We start from the raw sequence: 16,138 nt of genomic DNA, 5'->3' as shown, positions 1-16,138 counted from the left end.
ACACTAATTAACAAACATACCAACCTTTGTTGTTGTATTTCAATAGTTCATGGATACACAGTAAGCTGTTTTCTAAAATAATTGATTATTAGGTGACCACCTTGCATTTCATTCATAGGCAGAGGTTAAATCAATTCTGTACCATTAGCCTTACAATGCCTGCCAATCTGGTTAATATTCATATATTTTCCTTTGTTGTTCAGTTTTATTCCATATGTTTTTTATATAATTCTTTTTTATATAATTTTTGTTATAATGTCAGCATGGTCTTACAAGGTTTTTAATATATTTTTAATATATATTTTTATATTTTTTTATATATGAAAAATTGTTTTGTATTGGTCTTATTTGTTTTTATGTAGCCCCTGAAGCAACTTTGAATAGAGCAAAACTCTGCCTGAGTCGGGCTTTTTATGACAGATTGTACTAATAAATTCCTTGCTGTTTACCGATCTTCTTCGTTTGGTCGCTACTTGCAGTATTGGATCGGTTTCCGGTTTGTTTCCTTGGACCTCAGCCGTCAACGTCTGGAACCTGGAGAGTGGGAGTTGTCGGCAGAGACAATGGATCTCCTCTCTCGTCAATGGGGCACTCCCCATTTGAACTTGATGGCAACTCGTGCAAATGCAAAGGCCCCAAGATTCTTCAGTTGCAGAAGGGAGCATGGAGCGGAGAGAGTGGACGCCCTCGTGCTCCCTTGGCCCCACAACGTTCTGCTGTACATGTTTCCTCCCTGGCCGCTCGTCGAGGAGATTCTTAGAAGGATAGAGGCTCATCCGGGGAAGGTTATTCTCATGGCCCCTGGAGGCCATGGTTTGCAGACCTAGTCAACCTGGCGCTGGACGGTCCGTTGCGCCTAAGTCGTCTTCTGAACCTTCTGCGTCAGGGCCCAGTATTTTTCAACCAGGCGGCTTGCTTTTGTCTAGCGGCCTGGCTTAAGAGAGGAAACAGTTGAGGAAGAAAGGCTATCCCGATGCTGTCATCTCTACCCTATTAAGAGCGCGGAAAACCTCTACTTCTCTCACCTATGTTAGGGTATGGAAAGTCTTTGATTCTTGGTGTGGGAGGCAAAGGATCCCTCCTAGTCACGCTTCAATTCCACAAATCCTGGCCTTCCACTGATTTCCATTTGTCTTGTCAATGTCCTTTTAAGGATTTAAACATTTTACATCTGTCAGAGAATTGAACTCTGTTCTCCCTTATGACAAGTGAGAATATTCTCTACTATACTAATGGTACAAGGATGATAAATAGTGGTTCATGTGGCCGATGAAAGCCATTGTTGGGGAGAGGAGGCAAGGGTGTTAGAGGCATAGGAACATGATGGCAGAGACCATATGGTCTATGTAGTCTGCCTATCCACACCAACTATTCATCTTTAGATCCCTACCATTTTCTCAGAAATCATCCAAATTAGTTTACAGCCTTTTGGGTTCATATATTTTCCCCATCTGAAAGTGGAAGTGTCATCTCGGTAATTCTTGTTTATTTGGTTGTGTTTTTGCTACTATAGTAACTTTATGTTCTGCATTTGGCATATGTAACCTAGATGAGTGTAGTGAAATATTTTGGCTGCATTACAGTATTCACTCTTGCTAAAACAAAGCAAGTTTATTGTCATCTAAATCCAGTTAGACATCTAGCAGTGCTTGAGTATTGTTTTGTACTTGTACTATATATTCAAGAATGTGTAAATCAGGCCTTTGACTGCTGTACTGCAGCAATCTTGGACTCTAAATTCATGATGTTTTGTCCTCTTTCTAGCCAAAGCTCCAGACAGACCCATTCAAGTAGTCTATGTGCCATCACATCTGTTTCATATGCTGTTTGAACTGTTCAAGGTACGCAGAATGACTGTAGATTGAGACTATTCTTAATTCAGCATGGTATATTTAGTGATATGTAGCATGGCACAGTTGCCAGATTGGCCCTAATTACAACAGTAGATATATTTTATCATCTTGTTGCTCACAAGTTGAATAATTATTAGTTGCTATGTTAAGTCACTTGAATTCTAAGTAATCATATGTTGTAATGCATGCAGTATGCTTTTGTAATGCAAGCTACATCTGTTAAAAACTGTTAGGAGAATAGGTCTCCAAGAAAGGTTCAAAAGTTGTGAAAGTCAGAATTATAACATGCCCCTGTAACCATAACTCTGCATCTGTTATATTGCAAATAGTTGTTGAAGAAGGATCCCACAATTATGTAAAATACAGAACGTTAGGCTTTGTTTTCATTTAAAAATATACCATCTCACTGTTTGCAAAATCGTGACAGATATAAAATATTACAGAGAATATTTTGTTCATGCCAGTGAGTTGGAGTTTAAGGGCAGCCTAAAACTTGTTATATTCTTCATAACATTGTTCAGTCAATCCATTCTACCATTCAACTGAATTGGAAACAACGTGGTTAATTATATAGCCATGATGTACTGTTATCGTGAAATCGTCTATCTGGAAATTTCCTTGACAGGATAATATTGCCTGGTGCCTGTGTGGGCATGTTACATGAATTCTTATCTTTCTTTAACTTCAGAACTCCATGAGAGCTACAGTAGAACTGCATGAGGGTAGACAAGAAGGATACCCACCTATTAAAACTTTAGTCACTTTGGGTAAAGAAGATTTATCCATAAAGGTAAGCCAGTTTGCATTTTATTTAAAGAAATTGACTTTTCTGGATTTATTTTTATCCTCCCTATTTATATCTAATTTGGATACCATTTCATAATTACATGGAGCATGAAGTCAGTATACCAAGTGTGTCTTCCGGCAGTTATCAGATTTACTTGAGTGTTCATTTAAGCAGCTGCAGTTTGTAATGTTTTCATTTGCATTTTAAAATCTATAAACATATTTTGCATGTAATAGACTTGGATTTTCTCTGCTCCTGTGAAAACATTTAATTTTAAAAAAAAAAACCTGACTCTTGGCTTTATGCCATAGATAAGTGATCACGGTGGTGGTGTCCCTCTGCGAAAGATAGATCGTCTGTTCAATTACATGTACTCGACGGCACCCCAGCCCAGTCTGGAACCAACCAGAGCTGCACCTTTGGTAAGGGTCTATAAAACTCTGTTCAAGATTTTGTGCTAATTAAGCTTACTGTATATATCTGATAAAGGGGGTGGAATATCTCCCTTTATGAAGAAAAGCTAAATATGTTAGGGCTCTTTAGTTTGTTGAAGAGACAACTTGAAAGGAGATATGATAAAGGTATCTAAAATCTTGGAGTGTAATGGGTAAATAGGGAACGGTTATTTATTCCTACAGATAGTACAGGGACTAGGGGACACTATATGAAACTAATAGTCAACAGATTTCAAATTAATTGGAGAGAGTATCTTTTTTACTCAACACACAAGCTATAGAAGTTATTGTTTGTTGAATGTTGAATATGGAGGCAAAGAAGACACTTGAGGCAGCTTTCATGGCAGGCAGGAAAAAGGACTGGAGCACACTTCGGCGCTCTCTTTTATTGTACATTCATACAAAGGCAGATGATGTGTCATTACATGATTGGCTACTTTCCCCATAGCAACAGACGAGTCCCTACACTATTGGCTTTGGCTCAGGGGGTGTGCACGGATCATCTCATTGGCTGCTGAAATCTATACCTCCTGACTTTGTCCTGCCTCTGACTAGGGAACACCCAGCCCCTCTTTCAGGCTAACAGGATTAATTATAAGCCAGAGAAATACATGAAGTCAGGTATCCTTTCCTAGGCAGAGACTTAAGCACAAGTGATGCTTTTATTCAGGCAAAGGTCAGGGAAGTTAGTGTTTAAACCCCAAATTGGCCTGCTGGCAAAGCTTATATTTCCCACATCTCATCCTTTCTGTTTTTGTTTAGGTAGCTCAATAAAGCTTTAGACCCTTACTGAAATCTGTTATGTCTTGGTATGGGCTGGAAATAGGGGAAGGGGGATTATGGAGAGAAGAAAGCTGATTCGACGTGGTGTGCCAGCTGCCGATGAGCTCCTGAATCTCCATATCACCCAGAGCTGGTGCAGGTGGTGTGCCAACGCTGCAGGGCTCATGATTCCCTATTAGGCATCTTACAAGACATCTTTGTATTCGGGCTGAGAGCAAGGTTTCAGTATGGATATGAGGGTTGGGTATGCACTGAATACAGCATCACAGGCAGATAATTAAGACAATTATGGTCATTATAATAGAAATCACCCTTTTGAGACCAGAAATATCAGGGAGCCAGGACCATAGCCAGTCCCATGGAGAAGTTGGTATTCTGTCTGAAAGTGGTGCATCAGCAACCATGGTTTCTATCTGCTCTATGGTATGTGTGAGGTTTGCTTTATAGTCTGATATGTACACACAGCAATGAGATCCAATTAATGCACAAACACCACCCTTTAAGGCTAAAATGGTTTCTAAGGTATAGCTGTTCTGTAATGCTACTTCTCTAATCTGAGAGACTTCTGTTGTGAGTAGTTTTAATGCATGGACTGTCTGATTAAATAGGGCAGTTGTCCAGTTAGCTAGGACGTGTAAGTCTCTGTAATTCATATCATTTGGGTTATATTACTACAAAGGGTAAATCCTTCATCCCCTCTATACTTTCTGTACTTGCTTGGGTCTCCCACTGCACATCCTGAAATCTGCCAATTGCACATATATGTGGTATAATTATGTAAGTGTTCAGTGATTAATACAAAGGTTCGGTTACAATATGGATATTTCCCACCTGAAGTCCCTTTCCATCCCCTGTATCAATAGTCCCAACAAAGAGCGGCAGTCTCTTGAATACGGCTACCAATGTGTAGTATGGTATTATTAACTGGAGAGTTAATAAAAACCTCTCTGTAAAGGATAATTAGTCCATACAGTAAGGTTAAATGGTACAGCATGCATCAGTCGTTCTCCGCAGGCTTGGGTTGGCATGTGTGTGCAGATCCAACAGTCTGTTCGATTCAACAGGTGTGAAAAGTTCTGTGCATCGAGGATGTACATGTTGTCCTGTCAGAGTCCTTGTTCTGAAATCGCCATAGCTGGAGAAATAAGGCAAAGGAGGAGGATGCAGAACACAATTCTTAATGAGTTGGCATTCAGGCAAGAAAAGGCGGCTAATAAGTTCTCTGGAGTTTTCTCAAGGCCTTGCTGTTCTAAGAGTTGTGCAGATTGGTTGGATAGGGCCTTGATCTGTCCCCAGGTCATGTGGTGCTGCTTTTTTGCGAGGAGTCCGGTCTCTGTCCTTCTGAGGGCTGTGGAGGCTCATGGAGAAGTTGGGGATCGGGTCCTGTACTCCTGGACACCTTTCCATCTTTCCACGGCTTGATTGGACCTGTGGGAGCAAGCACAGAAACATATCCTCGTTCCCCATTTTAAGGGAACGGGACCGTACCAGACATTAAATATTCTATACAAAACTGATGGCTGTGGGTGACTAACCCTAGTCCCATAATGATTACTCATGGCTGTGGTCTTAAATTTGATATGTTTGGATGATTTAAAGTGATTTAAAACAATACTTTGTTCTTGTTCAGCCAGTCCTTCTTAGGGGGAAGATCCAGGGGCAATCCCTCCTTTTTCTTTTTGTTTGGTCCAGAGCTCTTAAGGGTATGATTGGCTCTCTCCACAAGGGCTTGCCCTGTGGTGTTGTAGGGGATGCCAAATAAGTATTTAATGTTCAATTATTGACAAAATTCATGCAAAGGAATGGCTGCAGTAAATAGAGCCATTATCAGTTTTCAGAACAGAGGGTAACCCCATTATCAAGAATTTTTTATGCAGTGATCAATTTTCATTCAGTAAAATAGCAATAAATGTAAATTAATCGTTTAAAGGAAAAGTCATTTGTAGTAAGCAGAATCAAATGACAAGTATATTAGACATTACATTAAACATATGTTACACAAGACTGACACACATTCATATTCATTCATCCTGCAAATATTCATTTACACAAAACTGACACATTCATCCATCCTGCAAATATTCATTCATAGTCTTCTTGGCATCAAGACAGACAACAGATAACACATAATATGAGCTAAAAATCTTATCAAAAGGTATCAAAAACAAAATTAGATCAAGGATCAAAAATCAAAAGTCAAAAGGTGTTAGAAAAATGTTAAAATAAACTGCAAAGTGTTCACCTTCACATCTCCTCATGGCAGGAAGGCTGTAAATCTGGAAAATATTAAAAACTGGCATACAGCAAAAAATTACTAAGGTAAGGATAAAAGTGAAATTCTTACTTTTTTAACCTTGGATAAATCAATTCTATTATTCAATTTAATAAAAATCAATTTGGATTTGCAAGAAAAGGCTTGGGAGGGATTGCTTTAGATGTAGCAACCTCTGTCAGTAAAAATTAGAAGGTTCAGAATTCTGTAAAAATTTTGTGAAAAAGAAAATAAAACTGAAGTGTCCTTAAGACATGAGGGCCGCAGATCTGAAAAATAGAAACTATTATACAACAGAATTATTAAAACAATAATATAACTGGTAGAATAACATAGCGCCTCCTAGTGGAGACACCATCATTACTTTATAGATTGCAACTATTATTCCAGGTTGCAATCAATAATACTCTGAGCTTACTTTCAATGTGGACTATCAGAATAGAATTTCTTCATATAATTATTAGAATAGGAAATTAAACACGCTGTTCACGCAGCTCTGTCTGCTGCACGCTAAAGTTTGAAAGTATTAAAAGATTAACTAACATATAGAAACTAGAGAGAGAAACTGCAGGACTAAGTCCAGTTTTTTTCTTCTTTTCAAAAGTTCTCCCTCCCTCCCCCTTGAGTGGCAAGCATGGAGTTAACAGAAAGACAGTAAAGGGGGGGAGGAGCAGTGTTTCTCAAAAGAAAAGAACTGCACCCAAGGAATTAATCCTTCAGTCAATAGGAACTTAAAGATAGCATTGTTTAACAATCTAAGGACTTGCTGATTTCTTGCAGACTGATTCTATTTTAATTTACTTTTGTCCTGAAAGGGAGAATCACAGTAAAAATATAAGTTCTGTACGCTAGCAATTCAAACAATTGCTTATAAACTTAAATCTCAGAGAAATGGAGTCATTTTAAATGTGAGCCAAATTAATTTTGCAAGAAGTGAACATTTCACATGAAATTCACACAGCAATTGTTCAAATTTCAGTACAGTTTTAACATAAGGCTGTGCATACACTTTGTGGGGGAAAATACTCTCAAAGTATGCAGATTTTTTGTAACTGAATTCAAATAGAAACTACTCCTTAAGCATGCAGTCCCTCTGCAACTGAACATCGAAGACCAGGAGAAACCATTTTTTCCAAATCTGTACTGTTTGTTCAATTACCCTGTTTAATCTGGTCATTGAAGTGTATAATTAAATCATTTTTTTCATAGTGATATTTTCTTTGCTTGTAACGCAGGAGTCTAATTAAATCCTTTTTTTCATATTGATATTTTTTTTGCTTGTAACGCAGGAGTGCAGCTGCCTGGCCCAAGGTCTTATACGCTGATTTCTTTGAAGACCTGTGGGCATAGCCACTGCTCATGGCATTTGCTGCCACACCCAGCTCTTTAATCCCCTTTGTAATAGGAGAGGCTTGAATCCCTTTCACTAATTCCTCTCTTGTGAGATTTCCATGTTCTAGGTGAAATCCCATGCTGACCGCGGCACATAAATTGTTACCGGGAGCAGTGGTTTGAGATGGTAATTTACCTGGACAAATTGGTGATGCAGAATCAATGACTGTCTCAGGCAATGGCAAATGAGGGTACAGGGAGTGGTTGGTGGGGGAAGGAGGTTGCAGGCAAGATGGAGGAAGGCTAGTTTTTCTGACCTCAGTGTTTTCAGTTTCCTGGGGCCTTTTCTCTGAGATGGATGCAGAGGAAGCCACAGGAGCCATGTGAGTGTGTGTCCCCAGATGTTCTATTTCATTTTCTGTCCCCCTTTGTTCATGGTTCTTTTCTGTGATGGGGAAGGCTTGAAGTCCTTCCAACAATTCTTTTTCTGTAAGGTTTTCTTTCTGCTGAAATTCAATGCTAATCGCCCCACCCAGGCCAGGTTGTGGCTCAATTGTTCTCAAGGACTGCTTTTCTAAAGAAGTGGGGAAGGTGTGAATGGGCTTGGGTGTGGGTATGGAGAGCTGATACAAAGAATTTGCTGTCTCTGAGGAAGACTGAGCATAAGATGGGGGAAGGGTATTCTGATTGAGTCTGCCTGCTTCTAAAAGCACATGGTTTGAAACTGCTGTCTTTAAACTTTTTTTTTCTATGTGTTCGATGGCCTCTGTACATTTTTGCCAGATTAATCTTTGCTTTATGAGAGCTCTGGGAGCCGTATGAAGACAATTGCCGATTAAAATCCAGTCCTGGGTATTTAGAGTTCCAGCCTCCATTGAATACCAAGGGCAACGGCAAGCTATTTCACTTATTAATTTTTCTAAGTCCCCCAGGCTGACTTGCGCTATTTCTTTTCTTCTGGTGATGAAATAATGATTATTGATGATTTTCTGCAGCTCCCTGGCATGTAGCCTCTGCTGTACAGTCAAATCATTGCCCATGCTCACGAATGTGGGGAACAAACTTGCTGAAAAATACTTTAAAATTTACTAAGAAGTACTTTTTTAAAAATATTTACGATTGCAAATCTGTTGAACGGTACGTACCTTAAGCTATGTCCAGCCGAAATAAGCATGGAGTTTATCATCACTGTCGGGCTCACCAGATGTAGAGTATGGAGGCATAGAACACACTTGAGGCAGCTTTCATGGCAGGCAGGAAAAAGGACTGGAGCACACTTCGGCGCTCTCTTTTATTGTACATTCATACAAAGGCAGATGATGTGTCATTACATGATTGGCTACTTTCCCCATAGCAACAGACGAGTCCCTACACTATTGGCTTTGGCTCAGGGGGTGTGCACGGATCATCTCATTGGCTGCTGAAATCTATACCTCCTGACTTTGTCCTGCCTCTGACTAGGGAACACCCAGCCCCTCTTTCAGGCTAACAGGATTAATTATAAGCCAGAGAAATACATGAAGTCAGGTATCCTTTCCTAGGCAGAGACTTAAGCACAAGTGATGCTTTTATTCAGGCAAATGTCAGGGAAGTTAGTGTTTAAACCCCAAATTGGCCTGCTGGCAAAGCTTATATTTCCCACAATTGTTGGAGGATAAGGTCAAGGCAAATAGTACTGCTGAGTTTTGTAGGTGTGCACATAGGCACATTGAAGGGGAAAGTGTGTCTGCCTCAGCAAAGAACAGATGAATTGTCCAAAATAATCCTGAATGTCATAAAACAGCAACAAGTTCTTGCTGAGCTCTTCATGAAGATGTTAAGCTATATGGCAGCAGCAGTTCATGTTGCTTATTTTGCCCATCTCCACATGAAACAACCTTTATGGTATCTGAAGTTACAATGGAACCAGCATCTTCAGTAGTGTCAAAGTGAAGATATCTGTCGATTTTTATCAACTCTTAATTGGTGGTTAGACCTCTTGAATCTGTTTAAAAGATCAACTTTTTCACAGACCACAGTTTCAAGAAATTCTTACTATAGATGCTTCAGGTGGTGATTGGAGAGCTCATCTGAGAGGCCTCTGCTCCTAAGTGACCCAATCATTCAAAGAAAGAATACTTTGTATAAATACATGGGCTTGTTCCCCATACCCGGAGCCCACCTGTAAGTGGGCGCCGCAGATGGAGACCTCTTTACGGTCTGATCACAGGTGGAACTCCAGGGGCATGGTACCTCACGTGTGGCTCACTCCTCCTGACAATCCTCCTCCTCCTCTACTGTGTGCACTGTTCCTCAGTGCTACCATTGACGTGGTCAAGGGGGGGGGGGAGCAGTCGCAGCAGGATGATGTCACAACCAGCTTAAAGGGCCAGAGTTTACTGTTTGGCACATGTTGTTAGGAGCCTCCAAAATATGTTAAAAACATATTGTTGAATAAAGCTGTGGCCTTTTATATTCAATTAACATGCCTCTGTTGTAATTGCTGTGGTGGGGTGTTATTACATATTGGTGTTTTATGTAAGGTTTTGGGGGAAGGGAAGGATGTAGCCAGGCCAACACTATTGTTGCGGTTGCTAGAGTTAATGATTTGAAATTGAGATCAATTTTCAATTCACTCCATGGCTGAAGAACAAGGTTCTATTGATCCAAATAGACAACTAGATAGCAATGTTCTACATCAACAAGTAGAAGGTAATGGGTTCTTAAGGCTTTGCTTGGAAACAGAATGGACTTTGAAATGGGCAGTTTCTCAAGGAGTGTGTGTTCTGGCTATGCAAGCCCTTTGGGGATAGGAAAATACCTACAGTGCCTGAATATAATGCGCTTTAAAGTGTCAAAAAGCGGAATATAAATCAAATCAAATATTTACCTGCCTGGAGAGCAAAATCAGATAGTCATATTAAGTTGTTTGCTTCAACCACACGACTTTTCATTACATAAATAGTGCAGGAGGGTTTTCAGCTTTGGGGCATTCCACAACTGGACCTTTTTGCAATGTTCCTCAACAACAAAGTTCCTTGTTCAGTCTATGAAGCCTCAACAGATGTAAGGTTCCTCTCCTGGAAAGTTCTACTTTCAGTAGTGGTAACTTTTGTCCAAAGAGGGCACTAATTAAAAGCTCTAGGCTCATACACTCTATATACTCACATCTTCTGCAGTAGTGTAGCTTTGAAGACATATCCCAAATTTCTATCAAAAGTGGTCTCCCAGTTTAATTTAAACAATCCATTGTATTACTAATGTTCTTTTCCAGACCACATGCCCATAAGGGCAAGCAAACTCTTCATACACTGTACTGCAGAAGACAGCTTTATTATTCTGTTTAGACAGAATAAAATGTTACACAAAGTCTTCATAACTCCTTTGTTTTCTTTCAACCCAATTAAGCAAGGGGTATCAGTTACAAAGCAAGCTCTGTCCACTTGGATATCTGATTTCATCACTTATTACTACAATCAATTGAGGTTATATCTTCAAAATAAAGGGAAAGCCATGCTTCCTTGGCACATCTTCATTCCGCTTCATAGAAGATATCTGCAACGCTGCAACTTGGTCTTCTACTTTTACAACTCATTACTGCCTAGAAATACTTTGTCAGGAGGTTTTAAAATGTTGAATATCTTCAACCCTACTCTCCAGCCATAAGCAGTAATTACAATGCTTGGATAAATTAAGCAACTCTCAGCTTGGGAATCTCTTGTGTGGCTGACTTTATCTCACTTGTCCATGGAGAAAACATTCTGTATCGACAGAAGGATAAATCAGCTACACAGTCCCTCCCATTAAAGTTGAAGGCTGGCCTGCTATGAAGACTGAGAAGACTTGTGCGGTGGACAGCTGCATGGTAAGATCTGAATGTGCTCAGAAAAAAATGAGCTCTGAGAGAGCTTTTCCATCTGAGCACCATCAAGCTAGTGCCTACTCACTTGTGTATCAGATTTATTCTGCTGTCTACAGAGAACACCTGTTTAAAAGTAAGCAACCATTCTTTCCCTGAAGGCAAGCAGTTTACTAAGTCTCATAAATGGGTAATGGCATCTTGTAATGTCCCTAGCTTAAATATCACATTATTCAAATCTTATTGTAAGCAATATCCATACATTTTTAAAAGATTTTATCAAGCAGCCTGTAAACCAGTGTGTCATGGCTCACTGATGTGCCTTCAAATCTGATCCAAAAATTGCCTTAACAAGGCCAATAATAAGTTAAATAGCACCCACCTGTATCCAGTCACAGTAGTTGACCTGATTCGAATACTCCTAGATGGAAGAGCCAAGCTGTTTCTGTTGTATGAAGGGAATTTGAAGCAAAGGTCAAAACATGCTGAACCAAGGAGCTGTCGAAAGAACTCCAGGATAATTGTACTCAAAAAGTACAGATAGAGGGAACACTATAAGAAAATTTGTGTTTGAATATCTCTTGAGGCACTGTCAGGTCCATCATTTTAAAGTGGAAACCATTTTAACATGGCCTTGTCTGCATTCACTGCTGCAATTAGGCAGTCCCTCCAAAGTCTGTAGCCTGGGTAAGAAAACTATTGTGGGGCACTAGGATTTATTTATAAGAGCTACAGAAGAGTCTGACTGAGACTGAAGAAAATGTTGATTATTCAACAGTTTCAAGATTACTCGAAAAACATGGCCTATAGGGGAAGGTGGTAAGAAAGAAGCCACTGCTGAAGAAAGCACTTCGGGGACACTGCATGCATGTGGAAGAATGTTTTGTGATCTGATGACACCAAAATGGAACTTTTTAGTCTCAATGCTAAGCGTAAGCATTTATAAATCACATAAATAAGTGTGGCGTAAAGCAAATACAGCACATCACTCTGCTTACACCATCCCTATAGTAAAGCATGGTGTGGCAGTATTGTGGTGGGATGCTTTGCAGCTGTGGGGACAAGGAGGCTTGTGAAGACTGAAAAAAAAGATGGTGCAAAGGAAAATCTGTTCCAGTTTGCCTTAGACCTGGGACTGGGGAGAAAAGAAACCTTTCAGCAAGACACTGATCTAAAGCAGAAAGCAAAAGCAACAATGGAGTGGCTCAACAAAAAAAAGGTGAATGTCCTCGAGTGCCCCAGTCAAAGCCCAGACCTGAATCCAATAGCAAACTTGAAGACCACAGTCCATGGACGATCTCCAGCCCAACAAAAGAGAGCTTGAGTCTTCTGCAAGAAGAATGGAAAACAGCTGCATTGGAAGAGACACTTATCCTAAACGACTCTTGGCTGTTGCTGCAGAAAGGGTTTCCACCCAGTATTGTCAAGGGGTGTGGAGACTCATACGATCAAGACTTTTTTTTGTTTTTTATTCTTAATTACTTTTGAAATATTTCTATAATTGTTCTTGCATGATGAAAGAGTAGAATATGTTGTATAGATTAGTGAAGCAAACTCCTACTTTAATGCATTTTGATTTGTATATTTTAGACAACGTGAAAAATGAACAAGGGTATATTCGTTTTACAAGGCACAGTAGTTTGTAAAGAGATTTTTAACCAAAATTATTCTGACAGCATTTTTGTAAACTGAGTTTTGTTTTTTTGTTTTTTTTAATTTGTAAGCCAGTTGCATCTTAAATGTTTGCAAATGTTCATATCAGTGTGCTTAATATTGAAATTTTCATACATTCTGTTTCATCATTGCACCCTATTCTTGAAAGCTTCGTATCATAAAAAGTTTCCCAGTGCTTCCCTTTGAGCTTTTCCCATCAATAAAATGTCATGCCATTTATTCATTAAAAGTGCACTTATCAAATGTTGAACATCTGAACTCAACTGCTTCCCTCTGAATTCTACTCTAAATGCAATATTTAGCAGCCACGGCTGTCACTCCAGTGAGGCTCCATTTCGACAATTGTCTGCTTTAAGCGTTTCTTCCAGATATATATATATTCAGTAACAAGCAAATACTATCGGCCTCTAACCAACCACCTTTAAAGGAGTCCGGAGTTGTTATGCTCCTCTGCTATTCCATTCTTTCAACTTTTTTGGTTTCAAATTGAATCTGATATTGCTTTCACCCAGTGCATTGCCATGCTTTGAATGGGAATCCTCACATTCTTCCTGCTTCTTTATAAGCCTGTATTCTAGCATGTGGAGGGCACAGGATTCTACTTGCTTCGAGCAGTCATGCTGCACACCAGGTAAGATAACTGCCCATGCACTCGGCTTTTCAGTGTGTGGGTGAGCATCTTACATGCCATACACAGACTGATGTCATCTGGTGCCAACACGGAACACATTTATCTGTCAACAGGCAGAATATATCAGCCACACAAGTGGGTGACGTCATCCAGTGGCAAAGAGCAGAAATACTCTTAGTTCGGATTGTCTTCCTTAGAGAAAAGAAACTTAAATTATTTAAAACTGGAACAGGGCTTTCCCTAACAAAAATATGTGAACTTACCCATTGGCAGTTCATTATTTTTCCTTTTTTTGTTGGAAGGCAATCCTTGGCTAGTGATTCCCATTTGGGTGGCTAATCATCCCACATGTCAATGGGAAAAATGAACTTGCTTATTTGTAACAGGTGTTCTCCATAGGATAATTGCCCACACAAACCTCCTTCCCCATTTGGAGCTGGTTTTTAGCTTATATATGAGGAAGCTTGCGCATTGGCACCGGCACAGGAACATTCACGCATGCTCAAAAACACCTTCTAGGCTTTTCTGAACCTTGTGTGTGTTTGATGAAATACCTACAGTACCTGAATGTAATCTGCTTTCAAGTGCTGAAAAAAAGGTGTGAAAAGTGGAATATAAATCTAAAAAAAAAAAAAATTACCCACTGTCATCTATGAAGAACACCTGTTAACAGGTAAGAACTTAGAGCCTGATGTTCAGCAGCATGGTGTGTGCACAAGTTATCAACCTAAAGTTAGCTGGATAACTAGTCCGGGATATTGAGCGGGGTACTGCTGTTTAGGCACTCCACAGAATATAACTGTATAAGGTCCTAGTCAGCAGGATAAACTTATGCGTCTAGCTTTAGGACTGCTCTCTGGCACAGCCAGACTTAGCTGGATAAGTTATCTAGCTATTCTCCCAGGACATGAGGATGAGGTTTCTGCTGGCGTGTAGTTTCTGTGTAGGGCTCTATAGCAGCCTGGCTTGTTCCGTTTTCTTAATAGGAGGTGTATCGGTGTCTTAAGCCCTGGTATAATATTTTCAGTGTTGCCTTTTCTTAGGTAAGGTGGTTACTGTTTGAGTGCTGGAAGTTGGCACTGTTCTGGTATGGGAGAATTACTATTTATGTAATTTCTGTTCAGACACAATACTTATCTTTCCCTTGTGTCATTCTTAGCAATAAAAGTAATACTGGACCTTTATTTTTTTTATTTCCGCCGTGAAGTGTAATGAGCAAGTGTGTTACACATGTGAGCGTGGTCTGTCAGGTGTGTCACGATGGGAAAAAGGTGGAGAACCACTGGTTTAGACAGCAGGTTTGGAAAGTCCTCTTTAGGGTTAGAGCCCAATTCCAGCCTCACTGTGGCCCATTTTTTTCATTTAAGGCGGTCTTCTGTTTAAAGTTTTAATTTGCCAAAAATAATTGTTCCACCCTTTTAGTGTGGCTTTTGTTGTTGGTTCACCTTATTTTAGTTAGCCCTTGGCTAGGGAGTTCCCCTGTATGGTGACTCAGTGAACTGCTTGTCTTCAGAAAAAGCAAAGTTGCTTACCTGTAACAGGTGTTCTCAGCAGTCATACAAACCCTCCCTCCTCTCCTAGGAGCCGAAGCAGTAATCACGTTAAATCACTGTGCACTGGATTTCAGTGTATATTTTTAATGCCCAGATTACACTTTTCTTTTTAGCTCCTGATGCAGTGAACTAATGCTATTCAAATGAATCGGGAATTTAAAAAAAAAAAAAAAAAAGTGCATTTAGTGTAAAACATTTCAACTCTGGGAGGGTGGGGTTCCCTGACAGGCTGAAGCATTCCCGTTAGCTGCTGCTGCCACTTAGCCAGATAAGTCCATACTGTAAGTCTTAAGTGGTGGTAGCATGTGCGATTTTCTTGTTTTTTGTTTTGTTTTTTTTTACTTTATTTCAGAAGATTTAAGTGCCAGCGCATTAGCACTGGAAACTTAATTCCATCTCTGGCCAGGGGTTAGGTTTCCAGTGCCAAGAGAGACCGCATTTGGCCAGGACAGAGTTTGCATCGGGGAGTACTGCTTAATGCCCTCATTTGCATGGGGTTTCATGCGAGGGCACTAAGCAGTACTCCCGTTTTGCAATGCACATTTTCTGTTGTGCAAAACTCCTTGCTGCAACGGCAGTAAGTTTTGCGTGCAGGAAATGTGTGGTGACGGGCAGGCAGAAAGGCGTGTTTGACTGACTGCACTTTTCGGCATCGGCCCCATGGAGTTGAACTGATTACATTAAGTACAGAGGTAAAGTTTGTTACATGTGCAGAGAGATTATGGGGAAGCTCTGGCACCATGCCATCAGATGTTACTTATTTATGTAACTGGTGCTATTGTATATCATTGCCCATTGCTGTAACTGGTGATCAATTGCATTCAGAGAGGTAAGTAGTTTCACTTTTTTGGGGGGGTTTTTTTGGAAATGATGGCAGTTTTGGCTAGTGATATGTTTTAAATCAAAACAAAAAGAAGCAGAGGATGGTCTCGTATTGCAGAATGCAACAAACGTAGGTGA

The 16,138-nt window shown here is 40.0% G+C and overlaps 1 protein-coding gene across 1 annotated transcript in view; it reads left to right on the top strand.

Annotated features, from left to right (window-relative positions):
* PDK3 (pyruvate dehydrogenase kinase 3) overlaps window positions 1-16,138 on the top strand; it is a 90,896-nt gene that overhangs the window by 64,527 nt on the left and 10,231 nt on the right. Inside the window, exons 7-9 of the mRNA XM_029603090.1 lie at window positions 1,765-1,841; window positions 2,542-2,643; window positions 2,952-3,062. Coding sequence (XP_029458950.1) covers window positions 1,765-1,841; window positions 2,542-2,643; window positions 2,952-3,062 — 290 coding nt within the window. The remainder of the gene's footprint in view (window positions 1-1,764; window positions 1,842-2,541; window positions 2,644-2,951; window positions 3,063-16,138) is intronic.

This window comes from Rhinatrema bivittatum, chromosome 5 (assembly GCF_901001135.1).
Source record: "Rhinatrema bivittatum chromosome 5, aRhiBiv1.1, whole genome shotgun sequence".
NCBI lineage: Eukaryota > Metazoa > Chordata > Amphibia > Gymnophiona > Rhinatrematidae > Rhinatrema > Rhinatrema bivittatum.
This window is presented reverse-complemented; position numbering and strand designations above follow the sequence as displayed.